The 23,676-nt window shown below is 39.3% G+C and overlaps 1 protein-coding gene across 2 annotated transcripts in view; it reads left to right on the plus strand.

Moving 5' to 3' along the window:
* The window catches only part of CHD8 (chromodomain helicase DNA binding protein 8), a 44,801-nt gene extending 21,428 nt beyond the window's left edge, over positions 1-23,373 (plus strand). Inside the window, exons 10-38 of one of the 2 annotated variants that reach the window (XM_012734084.1) lie at positions 1,445-1,528; positions 4,617-4,754; positions 6,170-6,291; positions 6,432-6,675; positions 7,935-8,111; positions 9,054-9,197; positions 9,420-9,675; positions 10,264-10,474; positions 10,735-10,930; positions 11,389-11,556; positions 11,754-11,933; positions 12,076-12,186; positions 12,517-12,713; positions 12,971-13,170; positions 13,251-13,431; positions 13,513-13,602; positions 13,851-13,954; positions 15,085-15,214; positions 16,266-16,341; positions 16,791-16,845; positions 17,022-17,229; positions 17,661-17,869; positions 17,965-18,684; positions 18,903-19,054; positions 19,322-19,624; positions 20,395-20,508; positions 20,689-20,868; positions 21,260-21,376; positions 22,399-23,373. In XM_012734084.1, coding sequence (XP_012589538.1) covers positions 1,445-1,528; positions 4,617-4,754; positions 6,170-6,291; positions 6,432-6,675; positions 7,935-8,111; positions 9,054-9,197; positions 9,420-9,675; positions 10,264-10,474; positions 10,735-10,930; positions 11,389-11,556; positions 11,754-11,933; positions 12,076-12,186; positions 12,517-12,713; positions 12,971-13,170; positions 13,251-13,431; positions 13,513-13,602; positions 13,851-13,954; positions 15,085-15,214; positions 16,266-16,341; positions 16,791-16,845; positions 17,022-17,229; positions 17,661-17,869; positions 17,965-18,684; positions 18,903-19,054; positions 19,322-19,624; positions 20,395-20,508; positions 20,689-20,868; positions 21,260-21,376; positions 22,399-22,965 — 5,634 coding nt within the window. In that variant the 3' untranslated portion in view covers positions 22,966-23,373. The remainder of the gene's footprint in view (positions 1-1,444; positions 1,529-4,616; positions 4,755-6,169; positions 6,292-6,431; positions 6,676-7,934; positions 8,112-9,053; positions 9,198-9,419; positions 9,676-10,263; positions 10,475-10,734; positions 10,931-11,388; positions 11,557-11,753; positions 11,934-12,075; positions 12,187-12,516; positions 12,714-12,970; positions 13,171-13,250; positions 13,432-13,512; positions 13,603-13,850; positions 13,955-15,084; positions 15,215-16,265; positions 16,342-16,790; positions 16,846-17,021; positions 17,230-17,660; positions 17,870-17,964; positions 18,685-18,902; positions 19,055-19,321; positions 19,625-20,394; positions 20,509-20,688; positions 20,869-21,259; positions 21,377-22,398) is intronic. The other variant, XM_004694674.2, reaches the window with a different exon arrangement.
* Positions 23,374-23,676: the final 303 nt, after the last annotated feature.

The following is a 23,676-nucleotide window of genomic DNA, read 5'->3' on the forward strand; positions in this document are numbered from 1 at the left end:
TATGTAGCTCATTGTCTAATTGGGGATTGAGATAAAAAATTGAATTGTACTAGGAAAGAGATCCCTAACACATAGGTTAACAAGGCCATGAACACATGTAAATGGTATCCCTGAAGTGAGAATTAGCATATGTGAAGGATGAGATAGGGTAGAGTCTGAAAGAACAGGGAAATGCATAAATTACAGAGTGAATGGCCTAAATGAGATCTGATATTTAGGCAAGAAGGTTCTTTGTGGACTTTATAAGCAGGTTTTCTTTTTTTTAATTCTAAGTGCAAAGGGAAACCATTGAACTCTTTAAAACAGGCCAAACAAATAATCCAATTTTCACTTCTAAAAGCACCAGGATTGAAGAAGAATAAACATGAAAGTAGGATGAGCAATACAGAGGCATTAGAAGTTTTCTAGATGAGAAATTTCCATGACTTAGTGTAATGTGGTTTATTGGGTAGAGAGAATGGATAGATAAGAATTTATTTTAAAGCAGAATTGACAGGGTTTGGTGTGCTAGGTTTCTAATCTTAGCAAATGAATCGAATCATAGGGCAGGGGAGTTCTAATAGTTTTGTACTTTCCTGTAGAACATTCTATTAGAGAATGGTTGTGACCTTAGAACCAAACCTTAAAGAATTTTTCCTGATTCTGGTGTCCCAGTAAAACAAAAGGACTTGTCTGCCAGATTGATAGCTGAAAGGTACATCACAAAAATGAAGGGGAGAAAGTATCTTAAGAAAAAATAAGGTCTTTCCCCTTAAGGTTGCTCTGAGATCATTGTGGGAATCTTGCATTATTTATATTAAGATACAACCCAAATAGTGACTTAGGAAAAAAAAATCAATTGAATATGACTGAGAATTGTCCAAAAAAAGAGTGGAGGGGAGATAGAAAAAGCAAAGGGAAGAGTGCTTTAGGAGAGACTAGTGAGTTCCTGAATATTGTGTAGAGATGAAATCAGTACAGAAATGTTATTATTGTGTTTGGTGCCTAATGACCTTGATAAGATTAGTTTAGTTGTCTGATAGAAGGAATAGTGAAATGGATGGACAAATGAAATTGAACATGCTGTGTGTTTAAAACCTAAGAAAGTTTGAGTAGGAAACAGATAAATTGTTGCAAAGATATGAAACAGTAGTGCATGTTCATATGCTTATGGTCCAATACAGAGGGATTTCTAAGACAAGGGATGGATTTCAGGGCATCTATGGAGAAATTTACCTCTGTTATGGAGAAGAGACATTTTCTCTTAACAAGCAAGAAGATGTGTGCAGATGTAGTGAAGTTTGGAGGATTTGATAATATGAAAATGGGGAGCTCCGACTTGATGACTTCTGTTTTTTTTTTAATAACTTCTGAAGTGGGGTCATCAGCTGAAGGTGGGATGGAGGGATGGATCTACATAACGGTGATCTTTTGTTTTTTTTGTTTGATTTCTTAATTCCTTAAGGATGAAGAGCCCTTTAACCCAGACTACGTAGAGGTGGATAGGATACTGGATGAATCTCACAGTATTGACAAGGACAATGGGGAGGTGAGTTGGGACAATGGAGGCGCATGAAAGACCCTTTATGCTGGTCTTGCTTGCCTCTGCTTGCCCACCCTTCAGTTTTTACTTATAACTGAAATATCTTTTGGACTGAAAAGGTACTTTTGAATGTTTCTAATGGATCCTTAGAGTGCTGAGATAGAAAAGATTCCCATCTGGGGGCTTTATATACTAAAATGTCATTCACTTTGGTCTCCGAATTTTCTCAGATTTTATATAGGAGACCCTTGATTCTCACTTTAGGGTGAGAGTTAGAGAGGAGAAAAGAGTACTTCACAAATCTTCAAATTTGTGAATACTAACATATTTGCACATATTCATAGCTTTATGCATGTTGTTGAGAATTATTTATTTCCTGAATTTATCATCAGTTAAATGCATTTTCATTTATCATTGAAACAGGTCTATGGCATTTGATTCACTACTTTTAAACAGATTGTGCTGTCTGACTCTCACGAATTTAAATTGAGTAGGTCTATTGTGAGACTACCTTTTTTTTTTTTAAAGATAATTTATGCATACATAACTGGGGTACAGGCCAGAGGTGCAGGGGGGTAGTGAGAGGATTCACCAGAGACAGAATGGGGAGCACAAGAGGCTAACTGACAAACTATACTGCTGAGGGGAGCAGCAGGTGGATTAGGAGAGGTCTGCCGTGCCATGTGGGCCACCTCTCGGGCTGGGGATTGAACTCATGCTGCAATAGTGTTAGCTTCTTAGTGCTGTGCTTTAACCTGCTGCGCCACCAGGGAGGACCCGGGAGTACTTTTTTTTTTAAAGATTTATTTTATTTATTCATACAGAACTGGGTACAGGCCAGAGATGCGGAGGGTGAGAGGATTCACTAGAGACAAAGCAGGGAGCAGGACAGGCAGATCCATAAAGTACACTGCTGAGGGGAGCAGTGGACAGGTCAGGAGAGGTCTGCCACGCCATGTGGTCACCTCCGGGGCAGGCGGGAATCGAACTCAAGCTTCTTAGTGGTGGGCTTTAACCCGCTGCACCACCAGGGAGGGCCCCGGGACTACATTTTTAACTTGCATTCTAATTTGTTCTCAGGCATAGGTTGATATGGTTTAAACACTGCTATAGGCTTTCTTAGACTGAGGAGCAGAGTTTACAGATGTTAAAACGCTTGCTGGTAATCTCATAAATTATTGTTTAATAATAATAAATTATTGTTTTCATTTTCCATGTAAGAGTCTTTTTTTTTTAAGATTTTTAAAATTTATGCATATAAGAACTGGGGTACAGACCAGTGGTGTTGGGGTGTGACCTCTCACCAGATACAGCGTGGGGAGCAGAACAAGCAGATGTACTGAAATACACTGCTGAGGGGAGCAGTGGGTGGTCATGAGAGGTCTGGCATACCATGTGGGTCAGCTCACTGGCTGGGCATTAAACTTGTATGCAATGGCTACAGAGAGCTTCGTAGTGCTGTGCTTTAATGTTTTGCACCACCAGGGAGAGCCTATGTAAGAGTCTTATAGATTGAAACCACAGTAAATCTGTAGAACACCTCTGTCTACTTTATCTTTTAAGGGTGAATCACAGCGTCAACCTTAACCTGTCCAACACCTATTACATACAGTGTATCTTAAATCCTAATAAGTATGGTGTAGAAAACATATATGCTGCTTTTAGGGTTAGAGGTGTAGATTATTGTTTGTGGTGATTGAAAAATGAACCTGTTACTAACTTGGCTAGGTTAAATACTGTTAGTTAGCTAAAAGGATAGGTTAATTACCATTATTCCCATCATTTTGGGATCACAGCCTTCCCAGCCTTGAAAACCTTATGCTATCACTATACTTATCATCCCCAAAGTAATTTCTTGTGGTTAGGCTCCTTTAGAAAGTATTGCAACTGTAATGACAGATGAAAATGTTTCAGTATTCTGGTTCTATAATTTATATTCCTAGTATTGGGTAATAAGTTCAGTATATCTATTTTCCTCTTCTCCCGATGAGTTTAATTTGTTCATCCTATTTACCTTACCTAATAGTAGAAACAAGTATTAGAATAAAGTCCTTGGTAAAGTAAGTTATGATGCTAGAAATATGCAACCTGGACAAATGTACTAAGAATGTGACCTGAGTTCTGTGACAAAGGAAAAGGTAAAGGAGTAGCTGAATTACTTCTTTGATCTGTGACTGTGGAGTAACTATGTCTTTAGACTTCTTGCTGGCCTCTAACAGTGGGTCTTCCATGAATTGATGATTAGAGATTCCTGTTGATTGACTCTAGGCCCAACCTAATCCTTGATTATGTAAACCAAAATTGGAAATGCAGTGAGTGCAGTGATCATCTTGAATCATCTTGTCACTTCCTTTGACGTGAAAGGCCTATGTAGAGCATTGTGCTATAGTAGGAATTTCAGAATTTTCTCTTCTTCTTCACTTTTGCTACTTTATTCAGTGATACTATCTTCTAATTATCTCCTAACTTCCTGAGGCTCACAAGGAAATCTCTTTACTACCGTAAGAACACTCTTTGAAGAAGCATCTGCACTCAACATCAGGAACTCTGTGAAGTCCAGTGATTTCAGCCCTACTCTGCTACTCTGGCTTTGACCTGTTCCTCATTTCTAAAAGTAGCTTGCTTGGCTTTTGCTGTATCAGATTTGGTGCTCATATGCTTATCTTTTAAAAGCCTTATCTTCTCTTTTTTAAGCTAATTCAGCACATGTTAGAAATAGACTAAAAGAAATTTTTCTTCCTTTTTTCCTTTGGCATCTGTTTGTTTGATGAGCATGTTTTAGTTTTTACTGTTTTAGAAACTACCAGAGAGAAATTTTGCTTTTAGAACAGATACTTATAAATTGTGTGGAAGAAGGATCTAAGCCATGAGTAGTGCAGTGCATCTGCAAATGAACAAATGATGATGCAGTCAACCTGATCTTGTCAGTACCTTTAAGTTACTGACACTTTGATTCTATAATCAAAATGTTATGAGCAAATGATGATGCAGTCAACCTGATCTTCTCATTACCTTTAAGTTACTGACACTTTGATTCTGTAATCAAAATGTTATCCTGAATAGCTTGTTAATAAGTCTTTGACTCCATTCCTAGCCTGTAATTTACTACTTGGTGAAATGGTGTTCTCTACCATATGAGGATAGTACCTGGGAACTGAAAGAGGATGTTGATGAGGGCAAGATTCGAGAATTTAAACGGATCCAATCAAGGCACCCAGAACTCAAAAGAGTGGTAAGTACCTTTGCATTTAGCTTATAAAGCCCATATATGGCTTTATAACTTACCTTCTAAAATAGTATATGCTGTTTCAGCTTTTTATTATGAGACATTGTCAAACATATACCAAAATTGAATGAGTAATGTGAAATCTCTGTTATCCATTTTTAACAATTAACACACAGCCAGTTATTTTTCATGTGTCTCTCTTCTCACTCATTGTCCTGTTTCCCAGATTATTTTAAGGCAATTTCCAGATTCCTTTATTTCATCTCTGAATATTTTAGTGTATATGTCTAAAGAAAAAAAAAAATACCATTACCACATCTCAAAAACTTAACTGTTCCTAACTATTATGAAATATCTTGTCTATATATTTCCAATTGTCATCTAATTTTTTATTTTTTTTAAAGATTTATTTAGCATACAAGAGTCTAGATGTATGCTAGAGGTATGTGCGGGATATTTGGGTAAGAAGACTCAACAGAGAGTGTAGGGAGCATAACAGGCAACAGATCTACTGAAATACACTGTTGGGGGGAGCAACAGGTGAGACAGGAGAGGTCTGCTCCACCATGTGAATCAGATGGCTGGCTGGGGATCAAACTACAGCTGCAGTGGTTGCTGTTAGCTTCATAATGCTGAGATTTAACCCCTTATGCCACAAGGGAGGCCCTGTCTTCTAATTTTTGATAGTTTGAATTAGATTCAAATCCATATATTGCTTTTAGTTAATATGTCATTATAGTTTCCTTTGAGCTCTTCTTCTCCTTTGCAATTTTCTCTTGAAAAAACCAAGTACTTTGTTCTCTAAGATTTTCCATAGTCTGAATGTACCAATTTCATTCCGTTTGGTACCTTCTAAATATTCTCTATCCCTTCTATCTCTAAGTGGTTTGGTGTAGAGCAGTGTTCTCCACTAGAACATTTTAGAGTTATGCTGTCAAATACAGTAGCTTCTAGCCATATTTCAAATGCTGAACAGTGACATGTGGCTAGAGGCAGATAAGAAACATCTTAATTTTTATAGAAAATTCCACCAGACATCAGTGTTCTAGAGCCTTGGCATATAGGAGTGAGGACCACTAAGTATTCTATCATTTCTTCATTTATTAGTGGGAATCTTCTATAAAATGAATTGTGTTTCACTTACTGTTTGGTTACCCTGAGATACAGATAATATAAGAAAGGAAAATAAATGCTTTAATTTTTTATTTTTTTCTGGATCAAGTAGTTCCTTAGCATCCTCCAGAGTGGCCAGGGAGCTTTTACTCTTTAAAGTGTTAGTAAAAATTCATAAACTTGAATAAATTTAACATTTTAATTCAAGCAGTCATACATTTGAATTGACATCTGTTAAAACTGTCTAGTAAATTTGCCTACCTTTGTTCATGTCTCTGTCTCATTTATTCAAATTTTCTATTTTTTAGACTCGTCCACAGGCAAGTGCCTGGAAGAAGTTGGAATTATCGCATGAGTATAAAAACAGAAACCAGTTACGAGAATATCAGTTGGAAGGGGTCAATTGGTTGCTTTTTAATTGGTATAACAGGTAAAGAAAAGAGTGCCCCATAAGATATGTGCTAAGTCTGGGATTACTTTTACTAGTTTTCATTTGAAACTTTCTGTTTACATACTCCTTTTTATGATGTATCTTTGATTTATTTTTCTTTTTCCACAATGAATATGCAGGCAGAATTGCATCCTGGCTGATGAAATGGGATTGGGCAAAACTATTCAGTCCATTGCCTTCTTGCAGGAGGTATATAATGTGGGTATCCATGGCCCCTTCCTGGTCATTGCCCCACTGTCCACAATTACTAATTGGGAGCGAGAATTCAATACATGGACAGAGATGAATACTATTGTCTATCATGGCAGTCTGGCCAGCCGGCAGATGATCCAGCAATATGAAATGTACTGCAAAGACTCACGGGTGAGTTATATGTCTTGGGTTAGGGAGAGAAGGCCATGCATGGGACCTGGTATTTCAGAAGACTTTTGAGAATCTGGTTTTAGGACAATTCTGTGCAGGTCATGCAGGGCATTTTTTTAAATCTTCCCCTTTTTAAAAAAAGATTTATTTATACATGGGGGTACAGGGCAGAGGTGCAGGGGCAGTGAAAGGATTCACTAGAGAGCGAGTGGGGAGCAAAATAGGCAGATCTAGGAAGTACACTGCCGAGGGGAGCAGCAGGAGAGACAGGAGAAGTCTGCTACGCCATGTTGGTCACCTCCAGGGCCGAGGATAGAACTGGAAATGAAGTGACTGTGGCTAGCTTGCAGTGCCGTGTCCTAACCCGTTGTACCACCAGGGAGGGCCCAATTTTTCTGTTTGGATTCAGTAGACATTTGGATCCAGTAGAAGGTCTAACATTTTTTATCAATATATACATTTTATTTATTTTTTTAAAGATTTATTCATGCATACAGGACTGTGTTACAGGCCAGAGGTAGAGGTGGTGGGTATGAGAGGATTCACTGAAGACAGTGTGGAGAGCAGAATAGGCAGACAGATTGAAATATGCTGCTGAGGGGAGCAGTGGGCCGGTCAGGGGAGGTCTGACATGCCATTTGGGTCATCTTCCTGGCCAGGGATGGAACTCGTGCTGCAGTGGCTGTGATAGCTTCATAGTGCTGTGCTTTAACCCGTTGCGCCACCAGGGAGGACCCTGAATACATAAAATACATAGTTTTTCTATCATCAGTTTTTTTGTGCTCTTTATTTCAACCATACTACATTTATTCAGGTCACATTTTACTATTAATTTTGTTTTGATGATTTGATTCTTCTGTTTTTAAATAATAAACAGTATTTCCACATACAGTATTAGCTATTTTCACATTTAGTGTTGTATGTTTCAGCAATTCCCAACATTGTGGATTTCAGTGTTAATCAACAAAAGATCTAGGACTGAGGTACATGAACTAGGCATATAGCAGAGTCAAAAATGTCTAGCTTCATTCAGTGAGCTAGTCATATTCCCAAGAAGCTGAGTATTTTGAAGCGACACAGTGTCTTTTACATTCAGTGATTAGGCACTGTTTATCAGGAAGATAAATGACAGTGGAAGTGGTTGGTGGTGCAGGGTGTATTTCCTACTAAGCTTGCCTTAATATGACAAAGAAATGTGTAATTCAGAAGAACTCATTATAGGTATAATGAGTTCCTGACTTTACTGCCTTCATACTTAGGGGCGCCTAATTCCAGGGGCTTACAAGTTTGATGCCCTGATCACCACTTTTGAGATGATTTTGTCAGACTGCCCTGAGCTTCGTGAAATTGAGTGGCGCTGTGTTATCATTGATGAGGCCCATCGACTGAAGAATCGTAATTGCAAATTGCTTGATAGTCTCAAGCATATGGACTTGGTGAGTCGCTCACATCTGATTGTGGATGAAAGAAACCTGGATTAAAATAGCCCTAATTAAAATAGCCATAATTTAGCAGAGAAGAAAAATGAATCTCCATCTTGCTATTGGGTGGTGGGTATTGATCTGTGGCATCTCTGGGAATGGTAACCTAAAAGTTATATATAAGTTTTAGAACTAGAAGTAGTTAGGTTAATGATTCTCAATCAGCTGGAGAGGAGGGATACCATATCAGTTACCTATGGCTTCATAATACAATACCAACAAACTTAAAACATATATTTTTCAAGATTCTTTAGCTCATCAACTTGCCTTAGACTTAGCTATGACAAGTCTTGTTTGGAATAATTAATATATCTGCAGCTGGCAGTTGGTGGTGGTTAATGGCTGGGTCACCTTGGCTTACCTTCAACACAGACATCACTCTAATAGGTCACACTGGACTTTACTTAGTGGTGCTGGAGGTGGAAGCTGTAAAGCATTCGAGGTATAGGGTCTGTAACTCACACAGTATCATGTCTACTGCATTGCCTTTGTCAGAACAAGGCAAGCCCAGCTTCCACAGGTGAACTTGGTAGAGGGAGCTACCAATAATTTAATGGCCATAATTTAATTCAGTACAGGTACATTTTCTAGAGGGAGGCATATTAGGATATCTGTGAGAAGTGTAGAGAGACATTACTGAAAAGAAAGCATTTTCTGAATTGCTATTTTATTTCATAGTCACAGTCTTTTAAATTAATTCAGTGTGCTAATAAATAAGAGCAGAATTATTCTTGAATGCTTTATACGTAAGTCAAAGGAGGGAGCAAATAAAAGGCAGTAATCTGGTCCATTCCCATAGTTTTGTAGATAAATTAAAATGAAGTTATACACTCAGTAGAAGACTCCAGAAGTCCTTTGTGTTTCTGAATTTTATCATTCTGTTTTCTTCATCTGTAGGAACACAAAGTGCTCCTCACAGGAACACCATTGCAAAATACAGTGGAGGAACTGTTTAGTTTGCTTCATTTTTTGGAACCTTCACAGTTTCCTTCAGAATCAGAGTTCCTTAAGGACTTTGGGGATCTCAAGACGGAGGAACAGGTAGGAAGACTATCTGGTGAGGTACTAAATATCTAGGGCAGATAAAAGGTAAAGTTTGCACATCTGTTGCCATAGACACCCAGAATCTTTCTGGACTCTGTGTATCTTGCCCCGACATCATTTGGGGCATTGTCCACGTAGATACTGCAAAACTTTTCTCTGTTTCTACATTATCTGAGAATGTTTGTCTTGTTCCTGATTTCTTTTTCTGTTTGGACACAGGTTCAAAAACTACAGGCAATTCTCAAACCCATGATGCTACGAAGACTCAAAGAGGATGTTGAAAAAAACTTGGCACCTAAACAGGAAACTATTATTGAAGTAGAACTGACCAACATCCAAAAGAAATACTACCGGGCTATTTTGGAGAAGAATTTCTCCTTCCTTTCTAAAGGGGCAGGTCATACTAACATGCCTAATCTACTCAACACAATGATGGAGTTGCGCAAATGCTGCAATCACCCATATCTCATCAATGGTGAGGAAGTTCCTGGGAAAATACCTGAATTTCCATATTACCTGTGTTCTTTCTAAGTGCTACACCTCAGGAAAAACGGATACATTGACTGATTGAGCCTATTTTGGGGATTCAGGGTTTTTTTAAAAATGATTCTTAAATGTCTTTGTCTAGTTCATTATACCCTGTATAATCTCTAAATTAAATGGGATCTGTTATTAAGAATTTCATGAGTAAGAACTCACATCATTCTGTTCTGTGTATGGTGTTGTCACAACTCATACACCATTTTGCTGGTTCTGCTTTAGATGCCAGTACCTTGGTACTAGTGGTTTGCATGTTCTATCCTAGTCCTTGTCCTCTTATGTACATACCTGAGATTCTGTTATACCCAATTATAGTTGTAAGCCTGATTTACTTTGGAGATTCTAATATAACACAACTGTGGGTGATTTTGGATTTTTTCATGCTGAAATATATGTGAGAAATGTTCCTCTCAGATCATTAATTTTTTTTTTTAAATTTTGCTGCTGTACCTCAGTTAACTACATCACAGCCTGAGTAGGTATCTCTACATCTTACCATCAAGTTTAATTTTTCTCTTGGCAGGTGCAGAAGAGAAAATCCTCACAGAATTTCGAGAAGCTTGCCATATCATACCTCATGACTTCCACCTGCAGGCCATGGTTCGTTCAGCTGGTAAATTGGTTCTTATTGACAAGTTACTTCCAAAACTGAAGGCTGGTGGCCATAAAGTTCTGATCTTCTCCCAGATGGTACGCTGCCTAGATATCCTAGAGGATTATCTAATCCAGAGAAGGTGAGAAGAGAGTTGCTATAAGCCTTGTGTTTACTATATCCTCATAAAGCTACAAAGAGTAGAAGGTCCTAAACTGGGCCCAACGTCAGTAAAACTGACCAGGACTGGAATGAAAGACATATTTAAGAGGGATATACTTAAGTTTCTGATGAGGTTTTTGGCTAGCTAGAGACACGGATATACTAATACTGATTCTAGTATTTTTGTTTGTTCTCTGTGTCCTTAGCCAATAAAATTTTTTTTCGTTGACTCACATGCAGGTACTTATATGAGCGTATTGATGGGAGAGTTAGAGGCAACCTTCGACAGGCTGCTATCGACCGCTTCAGCAAGCCTGACTCAGACCGCTTTGTCTTCTTGCTATGTACCCGGGCCGGTGGACTTGGTATTAATCTCACAGCTGCTGATACCTGCATCATCTTTGATTCAGACTGGAATCCACAAAATGACCTGCAGGTAATGGAAACAATAGAATCAGGATCTTTTAGGAAGTGCCTTTCAGAGAGTATGGAATTGTTTACTTATTTTGGGGTGGCAGTTAAAATCCTAAGTGAGCAAACATTTTGTAAAGGAACAGTAAATGTTTTAGACTTTGCAAACCATGTGATTTCTTTGTAACTACAAATCTTACTTTGTTGCACAAAAGAAGCCAATGGTATATGTAAAGAATGGGTGGAACTGTGTTCCAGTAAAACTTAATAAAACTAGGTAGCTACAGTTCATAGTTTGCTAACCCCTGGTCTGTATGACAGGGCAATATACACCTGGAAATTTTGATTTGGAATTTTGATTTGGAATTTTGATTTGGAGTTGTTTCATACCTGCTTCATAGATGTGAATTGGTATTTTGTGTTCTATCCCCATGTCATAATATCTGCCCTTTCCTTCTCTTTCTCTCTCTCTTTTTTTTAAAGGCCCAGGCACGTTGTCATCGAATTGGGCAGAGCAAAGCTGTGAAGGTGTATCGTCTTATCACTCGTAATTCCTATGAGAGAGAAATGTTTGATAAGGCTAGCCTCAAGTTGGGCTTGGATAAGGCTGTGCTTCAGTCCATGAGTGGTCGTGATGGCAACATTACTGGAGTGAGTCCATTTAGACTGTTGATATGTTTGTAGCAGGTCATGATGACAGAGGGAAGTAAAAGCTATGTTAGCACAAAACCTAACTACCTTGTTTGGATTTTCAACTATTATTTCTTAAAATGTAATAAACTAAAATACTATGATAATGTTAGTTAATATTCTTAGTAGTCTCTTCATCTTTCTATTGGATTTTGTAGATTCAGCAGTTCTCTAAGAAGGAGATCGAGGATCTTTTACGAAAAGGAGCATATGCAGCCATAATGGAGGAAGATGATGAGGGCTCCAAGTTTTGTGAAGAGGACATTGACCAGATTTTGTTAAGAAGAACCACAACAATCACCATTGAGTCTGAAGGAAAGGGGTCTACCTTTGCCAAGGTATGTTTTGTTGTGCTAGAGGCTAGAAAAGACAGATAGGAATCTCTAGAACTTAGGTATTTTTTTTATATGTAGCTATTGGTTTCTCATTGCCCAAAAACATGTTACCGTCAACATTCTCTGTTCCTTTATTTCTTATTAGGCAAGTTTTGTTGCTTCTGAAAATCGGACAGATATTTCTTTGGATGACCCCAACTTTTGGCAAAAATGGGCCAAAAAGGCTGACCTGGACATGGATCTACTCAATAGCAAGGTGAGCTTCTGCTTCCCTTAGGGAGGAAGTGTTGCAGAAGAAACATTACTTTTAGGAGTCTCTGACTTGTTCTGATTCTTAAATGCTAACCTGTTTGATGATGGCATATTATATCTGAGGATCATTGTGCAAACTTTCTATATAACAGGCCCCAGAACCATACTTATCCATCACTTAAATTTGCTTACTTGAGTTCCTAGATTATCTTGAATGTCAGAAACTTTGAGTATCTATAAATTTGCATTCAAGGTGTTTTCAATCCCTGATCATCTGAATTCCTTTCCCATGAACATATCATGAAGAGAGTTACCTCTTCTGTTCTCTGCTTAGAATAACTTGGTGATTGACACACCTAGAGTACGAAAACAGACCCGCCACTTCAGCACTCTGAAAGATGATGACCTGGTGGAATTTTCTGATTTGGAAAGTGAAGATGATGAGCGACCACGCTCTCGCAGACATGACCGTCATCATCCCTATGGGCGCACTGACTGTTTTCGCGTGGAAAAGCATCTGTTGGTGTATGGGTAAGAGTCTGCCTTGTCATCCCATGTAGAACATCTCCATTTATAGACACCCTGTTTACCTTTCATATTAGAGCTGTGACAAAAGGACTCGTGGGGCTTGTTTGCATTTGAGGCACTTGCTTCTCTTTATTCTGTTATTGTGATTTCCCAACATCTTTTTGCCTCCACCATTTGGGAGATGTGATTTTGGGGGATAGAGGTATCTCACCGAGTTAGTGTCCAGGAAAATACTAATATTTCCTTTTTGGTTTTTCCAGTTGGGGACGGTGGCGAGATATCTTGTCTCATGGACGCTTCAAGCGACGTATGACTGAACGAGATGTAGAGACAATTTGCCGGACCATTCTTGTATACTGTCTTCTACACTACCGTGGGGATGAAAATATCAAAGGCTTCATCTGGGACTTGATTAGCCCTGCAGAAAATGGCAAGACAAAAGAATTGCAGAATCATTCAGGTAATTATCAACTCTTTACTTTTCATCTTTCTGTAGGTTATCTTATTGTTTTCATGTCCAAGGGTTTTTCTCAATCCAAGTCTTCGATATCTCTCCTGCCCAAGGTCTTTCTATCCCTGTGCCTCGTGGACGCAAGGGAAAAAAAGTAAAGTCACAAAGCACTTTTGATATCCATAAGGCAGATTGGATCCGGAAATATAACCCTGATACTCTGTTCCAAGATGAAAGTTATAAGAAGCATTTGAAACATCAGTGTAACAAGTAAGAATAGAACTTAGCAAATAGTATATCATTTTTCACCTCAAACTTTCTGTTATTGAGCCAGCTCTTCTGCTCTTGTAGGGTGCTGTTGCGGGTCCGAATGCTGTACTATCTGAGGCAGGAGGTTATTGGAGACCAGGCAGAGAAGGTGTTAGGGGGTGCCATTGCCAGGTAAAATTACACTATATTTTTCTTTGTGTTCAACCTTATTTCAGGAATGATTCATTTATTTCTTTCTATAACATCTTTGGGACACATAATATTAATATCTCTAGCAGATCTTTAATCCTATATGTTATCTTAGTGGAAGGAAATAGGCAGACACATGAGTGGATAGAAGAAACCTGACTAATCTTTCCAAGGATTATCATTTTCATTACCTGTTTCTTCATACTGACTCTGACCTCTTACACCTTTAGTGAGATTGACATATGGTTCCCAGTAGTGGATCAGCTGGAGGTTCCAACAACGTGGTGGGATAGTGAGGCCGATAAGTCCCTGCTCATTGGCGTCTTTAAGCATGGTAGGTACCTTCTTTTAGCTTATTACTTTCCTATTGTAGATTTGTGTAGCTGATAAAATACTCAGTAGTAACTGGTTAATTTATGTTCAGTAAACTTAGGTTTAAATGGTAACTAGTTTTTGTTTTTTTAAAGATTTATTTAACTCTTTGTCATGTGGGTCAGCTCCCTGGCCAGCCAAGGATCAGACTTGTGCTGCAATAACTGGCAATAGCTAGATAGTGTTGTATTTAACCCCTGTGCCACCAGGGAGGCCCAATAAGCTAGTTCTTAAATATCTAGAGCACATCAATTTTTATAAATAGTTCAAGAATGATCAGATAGAAAATTAATTCCCAAAACAGAAAGATTCCCATCAGTTTTTTAATAACTGTTAACCAATCTTTAGGTTGTGCCCTCTAAATTAAGGTTCCACAAATCAGAAGAGGTACTATATTTCTATGTACTTACAATCATAATTAATTGTTTGGGTTTTCTGTAGCTTGCTAAAAGTATTGTATAGTTATTTTTTGACTCTTACACTATCCATTTGTCTAAATGTTCAGCAATTTGATGAGCAGTAACTTCCAGTGAATCAGTAAATTATATAACTTTTTCCCCCCAAAGACTATTCTGTACTTGTATAAAGTAGGAGTGTTTGAGTTAATCCATATTTTCTTTAAATTTTAAAAGGATAAGAAAAATGGACCGTTTATAATCTTTGGTTTACTTGTGAGACACAGTTTATAGGAGTCTAAATATCCTGAAATTTCTTTCATTCATTCTTATAATGTTAATCAAATATTCAGAGTGCCTATTTGTAGGTACAAGTTTCTTATGCTTCATTTGAGAATGTGTTACCTACTTCAAAATTATTTAACTATTTTAGTTTCTTCACCTTTATTGGACAAATAACAGAAAGATTACCAGTTAAATGACTGTGTAAGTCTATCACCACTCTATATAAGCTGATTAAATTACTTCGCTAACTTGCACTAAAACTCTTCATGAAATGTTTAGTAATATCCAACAAAACTATCCAAATTAACATTTAACTTTGCAAAATAGCTCATATATCATATTTACTCCATCAGTAAATATATAGTAATATACTATCTAAATTTCTTTAATTTATGGCTCTTTTTCCTTCTAGGCTATGAAAAATATAATACTATGAGGGCAGACCCAGCCTTATGCTTTCTGGAAAAGGCTGGCCGACCAGATGACAAAGCCATTGCAGCAGAACATCGAGTACTGGATAATTTTTCTGACATAGTAGAGGGGTAAGCACTGGTGTTAGTTCTCTTAAAACACTGAGTCTACTCTATAAAGGCTCATAGCTGCATGTATTAAGAGGTAACAATTCTATTCTTGCCTAAACCTGTTGGAATTCTTAATGATGGTTATACTCATGAGTGATAAATTCTTGAGAGAGAACGGGAACAGCAGAAAAGGTTCCATAAGCTGACCTAAATCCACATATTGCCATAAGATGCTCCTAAGTGTCAAAGTTAATGTTACTCCCAAGTATTTTATTTGATTCCATTTTCTCTGCAGTGCTTTCCTCTACGGCTGTAGTAAATGGCTAAGAAGATAACTGAATCTATTAAAATATAGTCATGCATTTATTTCTTCATGCCACTTTCTGGTACTACCTAAAGAATATATGACCTTCCAGCAAATGGTTGAATGTGGACCATCAGGATACATGCCTCAGTGATGAGTTGCCATGCTAATACTGAGCCACCAGCTAAGGCAGTTTTGCCTTGGCTTGGGTGCCAGTGAGTTTAACAAAACTTCTCACGTGGAGACCTGAGAGGCATGTAAAATAATTCACTTAGTTCATAAGTACCCATTCACATTTTTGTGATCGAGAGATTTCGATCAGTTCCTTAGTGTGAGATCCTCAAAGGCAATGGGTTGTTTATTTTTGGAAAAGTGTATTATGTCATCCTTCTGCTCAATAGAAAAAAGCATTAAACAAGGTAGAGTAGATCTTGAAATAAATAAAAATAAGTAGTAGGGATGAGAGGGGCAGTGGGTTAAATTTAAACCTTAAAAATAAGTACAATCAAGAGAAAGGAAGTGTGCTGGTCAGTTTTTCATTTCATATCCAAGCAATATAGAATAATATATTGTCAGTTTTTCCAGTTATTTCTTCTGTTGGGCACTATACCTAACTTACTCAAAGCTTACTGGTCTCCAGTCCATCAAACATGACGGAAAAGACGTATCCCATGGTAGATTCTCTGTTATGCCAGTCTTTATCCTAGGTTCCTCTTAGGGGTAGAAGCTGCATTGTTAACATTTTGTCATGCCTCTGGATAATTCTAGGGTTGACTTTGATAAGGATTGTGAAGACCCTGAATATAAACCACTCCAGGGTCCACCGAAAGATCAAGATGACGAGGTAAGGAATCCCATTTGAGTTTAACTTTTCTCTAATATTAAGTGGTTTAGTATTCTCCCATTCCTTGGAGCCTATACTAATTAATAAAAAGTGGGAATTAAATACCGTCTTGAGAATGAAGAATTGTAGCGTCAACTGGGGGAGATCAGGAATGGCTTTATGGAGAAGGTGGGACCCAAGCTGGATACTGTAATTTAGATTTGGCTACTAAATTCCTCAGTTCTGTTACCTTTAAGCTATTAATAAGAACTGACTTTTCAGATCATTTTTTTTTATTATTTTACTTGATTGCTTCCATTTTTTTTTTCTGTGAGGGTTCCTTTCACTGGAAGCTTTTCTTAATCCCTTGGTGCCATAGAAGGACAAACACATAACAAAGTGATTTCAGAGTGCCAACCTCCCCCCCTTTCCCTCCCCCTCCATCCTGTGGGGTGGATCTCCTTCTCTAGGGTGATCCCTTGATGATGATGGATGAGGAGATCTCAGTGATTGATGGAGATGAAGGTAAACGTCTAGGAACTAGTACAATTTTGTTGGGGTGGTGGGGGTTGGGGAATTATTGACTGAATTCTATCCTATCTTGGGATTTCTAAGAGCTTTACCTTTGGGTGGGTTGGATACTAATATTGTTTCTATTATCTTTCTTTTACTTTCTATTCATCCTGCTTTGTTTCCTACAGCCCAGGTGACCCAACAGCCAGGCCATCTTTTCTGGCCTCCAGGCTCAGCTCTAACAGCCAGACTTCGGCGCCTAGTTACAGCCTATCAGCGCAGCTATAAGAGAGAACAGATGAAGATAGAAGCTGCAGAGCGAGGGGACCGGAGACGACGGCGATGTGAGGCAGCCTTCAAGTTAAAAGAAATTGCAAGGCGGGAGAAACAGCAACGGTAAAATATGACTAGGAATTTGTGCTGAGCTGTAAGTCTGTCTTCAGTTGTGACCCTATTTTTAAAAATATCTTAGAAAGGACTTGGAATTCCCTTACGGAGGGACCATTTTTTTGCCTTTAATTGTTACATCTCTGTGACATAAAACCTTACTAAGTACATAATCACATAGGAGATTCAGGTAGTGCTTGTTTGTAGCCATTCTCTTTTATTTATTTCCCCTTATCATTTTTCCCCTTGACTTGATAATCCTTAAGGTTCTTATGCATACATTATAGAGTACCTCTTAGCACCTCTTTTGCTATCTTCTGTGCTTTTTTCCCCCTGCTACTTACAATTTTGTTTTTCAGGTACATTGAGTCACACTGAGAAGTAATTGGTCTCCATGTATTCTTCTAATCACAGTTGCCTCATTCCTCTTCCCTCTGTAGGTGGACAAGGCGTGAACAAACTGATTTCTATCGAGTAGTGTCTACCTTTGGTGTGGAGTATGACCCTGACACCATGCAGTTCCATTGGGATCGCTTCCGCACTTTTGCCCGACTGGACAAAAAGACAGATGAAAGCCTTACCAAGTACTTCCATGGCTTTGTGGCCATGTGCCGCCAAGTATGCCGCCTTCCCCCAGCAGCTGGAGATGGTAAGCGAGACTGGAGAATCTAGGAAGCGTAGGGATGGAGGATGACACAACCAATTCTTGATTCTTTTCTTCTCTGCTGTCCCTGTGTCTTACAGAGCCCCCGGACCCCAACCTGTTCATTGAGCCTATTACTGAGGAGAGGGCCTCACGGACTCTCTACCGCATTGAATTGCTTCGGCGTTTACGGGAACAAGTTTTATGCCACCCCCTTTTGGAAGATAGACTGGCATTATGTCAGCCTCCAGGTCCTGAATTGCCCAAATGGTGGGAACCTATTCGGCATGATGGGGAGCTTCTACGAGGGGCAGCCCGCCATGGGGTGAGCCAAACAGACTGCAACATCATGCAGGATCCAGACTTCTCTTTTCTGGCTGCCCGTATGAATTATATGCAGAATCATCAGGCAGGAGCATCAGCTCCGTCCCTGTCACGCTGCTCTACTCCACTGCTACACCAGCAGTATACCTCGCGCACTGCCTCACCGCTGCCCCTGCGCCCAGATGCTCCTGTTGAAAAGCCACCCGAGGAGACAGCTGCTCAGGTCCCCACTCTGGAGAGTCTGACTTTAAAGCTAGAGCATGAGGTGGTGGCCAGGAGCCGAGCAAACCCACAAGACTATGAAATGCGAGTAGCCCCCTCTGATACCACCCCTCTGGTTTCCCGGAGTGTCCCACCAGTCAAACTAGAGGATGAGGATGATTCCGACTCTGAGTTGGACTTGAGCAAGCTATCGCCATCATCCTCTTCTTCCTCATCCTCATCCAGCTCCAGCTCCAGCACTGATGAGAGTGAGGACGAGAAGGAAGAGAAACTAAGTGAGTGCATGTGACAGGCTGTTGGCCCTCTTCCCTGTTTCCTCTTCTCTGCTCTTTTTCTTTCTCACCTAAAAGCATCTCCTGACATAGATTTTAGTTTTGATTTGATAGAATGTCAAAAAAGACATTTTTTTTGGAGCCTTTGTTGGAAGATCATATGATATCATTTCCTTTCTAAATTTATTCTTCCATCTTTTTCATATATGTATGATCTCTAGCTGCTGACCGACCCCGCTCCAAGCTCTATGATGAAGAGAGTCTCTTGTCCCTCACTATGTCCCAAGATGGATTCCCAAATGAAGATGGAGAACAAATGACCCCTGAGCTTCTGCTGCTACAAGAAAGACAAAGAGCATCTGAGTGGCCCAAGGTAACAGTCTTATTCCTGGACATGTAGAATTTAGAAATACAGTGAAACATATAGAGGGAAAATGGAATATATACTTCTGGTTTTTCTTGTAGTATTCAGTGCTGCTTATTTTTCATGAAACTGGGAAGCTGATAGTTATTTGTTACCTTCCTCCTTTCTGCCTTAAGATTTTTATCTATCCTGATAAAGAAAGTAATATTCTTTGGCTCAGAATCATACAGCTAGTTAGTTCTCTGAGCTTTAAGCCAGTCTTTTTTTCCTTCTCAGGATCGTGTCCTGATAAACCGTATTGACCTCGTCTGCCAGGCTGTACTCTCAGGGAAGTGGCCTTCTAGCCGCCGGAGCCAGGAAATGATAACAGGAGGAATTTTGGGGTCAGGCAACCACTTGTTAGATAGTCCTTCATTGACTCCAGGCGAATATGGAGACTCTCCAGTCCCCACACCACGAAGTAGCAGTGCAGCTTCTATGGCAGAAGAGGAAGTATCTGCAGTCACCACAGCAGCAGCTCAGTTCACCAAACTTCGCCGAGGCATGGATGAGAAGGAGTTTACAGTTCAAATCAAAGATGTAAGCTCAGCATTCAGGGATTGGGATGTGGGAAAGGAAATTGTAGTTCTTGCTAGTTTCACTAATAGGATACTCATGCATTTGGTCAGCTGACTTTAAAAATGAGAGGAGACATTACAGGTCACAAAAATTCATTTTTAAAAAGTCACTGAAGTAAAGAAAGGGATCTTGACTTCAATCTCCTGGAGACTGGATTAAAAGAAATAACATTTTTTAAAGAAATCTAATTGATAAAGGCTTCTTCAGATAACTTGCTTCTAGATCTAAGCCTGATTTTTAAGAAACTGAAATCAAATTTGGGAAAGCCTTAAATTAAAAAGGACTCTTTCTTTGTGAAATTAAATCACTGTTATTTCTTATTCTACAGATAGGAAATTTGAATTTTTTCTAGTGAACCCAATTAGCTGGTCATTAACTACTTAATAAGAAAAATGTGTGACAGTTAATTAGGATTTGCCCCTATGATGAGCTGCCATGCTAATATTGAGACACCAGGTAGGGTATTTTTTTACCCTGCTCTGGGTGTTGTTGAGATAAATTCTATTTCTCTTAAATCTACCTGAGGGGCATTAAGTCAAGAATTAAATTCTTTGTAAGGAGAACCTTTGTAAATTGTGTTAGATTTCTAACTCAGATTTCTAACTCAGATAGTTGTCTTTCTCATTATCATTAAACCAGAGGGTGACTCTTATCCCATATCCTCCAAAGCTTAATCTTTCCTTTAAAACATTTGCCATATAATGTCTTGGGTGGGTGGGTTGTGTTCCTAGGAGGAAGGATTAAAGTTAACATTCCAGAAGCACAAGTTGATGGCTAATGGAGTAATGGGAGATGGACACCCACTGTTCCATAAGAAGAAGGGGAACAGAAAGAAACTAGTTGAGGTGAGTATAAAGGCTTCAACATGAGGATAAGATCGTTTTTTTTCCTAGTAATTGATGAAGTTGGGATTGAGGGATTAGAAGATTTTAGAGTTACTTTATGGTTATCATTGGTTGTGCCCCCCCTCCTTCCCTGCCCCAAAGAAGAGTATGTGCTCATGGGGGTGGATTCTGGGTTTGCAGCTGGAGGTGGAGTGCATGGAAGAGCCCAATCACCTTGACGTGGACCTGGAGACTCGGATCCCTGTCATCAATAAGGTGGATGGTACAGTGCTGGTGGGTGAGGATGCCCCTCGCCGGGCTGAACTGGAGATGTGGTTACAGGGTCATCCAGAGTTTGCTGTCGATCCCCGATTTCTAGCGGTGAGTGGTAGTTCCATACAGCAAGATTTTAAAGTCATTCCCTTGGTATTTAGCTGTGTGAGAGGGAGAAAGCATGCCATATTATGTCACTGTTTTTGCATTAAAAAAATAAGAGCTATAATACCCAAACTTCCTATCTTGTAGAATTGTCCTGCGTGTCAAAGTAATATTAAGTCACTTGTTAAACAACATGGTAGACATATGTTTAGTGTTAAGCTTATATAACTATGTAATCTTTTTTGAGAGATCTGCCTAGTGGCATTTTTGCACTAATTAGGACTAAGCATTTATTTATTCATGCAATAAGCAATTATTATCAAGCTAGGTTTTGTGCCATATTACTACAGAGAAGATTTATTCCTCCAGGATAACTGCTACTTTTCTATTGTAGTATATGGAAGATCGCAGAAAACAGAAGTGGCAGAGATGTAAAAAAAATAATAAGGCAGAATTGAACTATTTGGGAATGGAACCAGTACAGACAGCTAATTCTAGGAATGGAAAAAAGGTAAGATTGAGGCATTAACACTCTCCATACTGTGCTTTCAACATTATGTTGTGACTGGAAATTACTAAGGTAAAAGTTAGGTAATAATAAAAGAAAAGCTTTTTCCACTGCCCTATGATGTTAAATTCAAGAAACAGATGGCCCTTTTAGCCACCAGGCTTTTCTCATATCAACTGCTCTGCTCATTACATGCTTGGTTCCATGGAGGCTAAGAAAAAAAATTAAAATATCCCTCCATGGTAACAATATTTACATGAAACCACTTTTCCCCTACATAAAAATCATAAAGAAGCCTCCTAAATTTACTTCACAAATTATATAATATGTGCAAAATAATGTTACCAAAATCATTAAATTTTATTAAAAGATTTATATTTATATATATTATATACATGAAGACATGTATTTATTTCTGCTTCAATGAATTTAACCAGTATTTGAAATCAGTATTTACAAGAAAGCAATTTAAAATTCAGTAGGTAATTGTAAGCCTACCACTGTGTGGGGAAAAACATTAATTTTATGAGGAGCTACTCACAATTTGGTGTTCTAGATATCTAGAAGTCTTAATGTTTACCCCATATCAAGTTTACCCCATTTATGTGATAAGGATGATACTGCAAATATTGGTTTAGTTGTTCTGCAATTCACATGGTCAGATCATCTAAACAACCTGCCATCAGTTAAGTACACTGTGCAAGTACTAGTTCAATTACTGTCTTACACCCCTTACTAACAAAAGTAAAGAACTGAAGAATGAATGACCAGAGTAAAGGTATTTTCATAAAAGTAAGCAAAACTCAGTGTCAAATCCTTTCACTTAGCTGTAGCATCAGAATGCCTTAGCCAGTTACATTCACATTTGCTCCCCTGGTTACTACCATCAGGCCTTTTCAGACTATACTTCTTTGCTCCTCCTAAAAATCGATTCCATGAAAAAGCATTTGCAAGTTAGAACTCTGTTGACTTCTGTTCCCCACCCCCCCACCTCCTTTCTACTGTCTTCTGTTCCATCCTCCCAGGGTCATCATGCTGAAACTGTGTTCAACCGGGTGTTACCAGGCCCTATTGCACCAGACAGCAGCAAGAAGCGGGCCCGTAGGATGCGACCAGACCTCTCTAAGATGATGGCCCTGATGCAGGGTGGAACCACTGGGTCCTTATCTCTGCATAATACCTTCCAACACAGCAGTAGTGGCCTGCAGTCAGTGTCATCTCTGGGTCACAGTAGTGCCACTTCTGCATCTTTGCCTTTTATGCCATTTGTGATGGGTGGTGCAACATCATCCCCTCATGTAGACTCCAGCACCATGCTTCATCACCACCACCACCACCCCCATCCCCACCATCACCACCATCACCATCCAGGCCTGAGAGCCACTGGCTACCCTTCTTCACCAGCCACTACCACCTCTGGTACTGCCTTGAGGTTGCCACCACTGCGACCTGAGGAAGATGAGGACGATGAGGATGAAGAAGATGAGGATGATTTATCTCAGGGCTATGATAGCTCAGAAAGGGACTTCTCACTCATTGATGATCCTATGATGCCAGCCAATTCAGACTCCAGTGAAGACGCTGATGACTGATGTCCCATGGTCCCCATTGCTTGGGTGGCTGCTGTATTTTCATTTACTCTGGCCCTTGGACTCTGGAAAAGTGGGAGGGGCAGGGGAGATGTGGGGAAACCCAGGACTCCAGGAGGTGAAAAGGAAAAAGAAAACTTGTACCTGATTACTTCCAAATTTGAGAGGATTGGGTGGGCAGGGGGACTCCTAAAATAATACATGACCACTTCCTCATTTCTGGGGAAGGAAAGGAGACCAGAGCAGCTGATGCTCTCACCCCTCCCTAGACACCTCCATTAACCACAGACTATGTAGCGCTGGCCCTGGCCTCTGGCAGAGCCTGTTCCTGGCCGAACTGTGGACACAGCTGGAGGGTCAGGAACTGTTACCTTCCTTCCCCTTGGCATTAATAAATTTAAGTTAATCCTTTTCCATTTTTCCCTTGTTCTATATTTGCTCAAACCCAACAATACTCTTTAAGAGTTGATATAATTTCAACATAACTTCCTAAAGCTCATTACTGTTCACACAGTTACCTGAGTAAGACAATTTACCTCCATTAAGGGATATAAGTTGTCCAGCTTGCTAAATGCTAGGAGATGATCTGAGCTGAATAGTATATAAAATGTCTTAGATTAAAATCCAAGTTCTGAGGAGATATGAGAAGGAAGAGCTTCACAAGAACCATGTACATTTGCTTGGACTGTTTTCTTTTGGGAAACCGCTTAAGAA

The sequence above is a fragment of the Condylura cristata genome, unplaced genomic scaffold (assembly GCF_000260355.1).
Source record: "Condylura cristata isolate star-nosed mole 26May11 unplaced genomic scaffold, ConCri1.0 scaffold00045, whole genome shotgun sequence".
In the NCBI taxonomy this organism is placed as follows: Eukaryota; Metazoa; Chordata; class Mammalia; order Eulipotyphla; family Talpidae; genus Condylura; species Condylura cristata.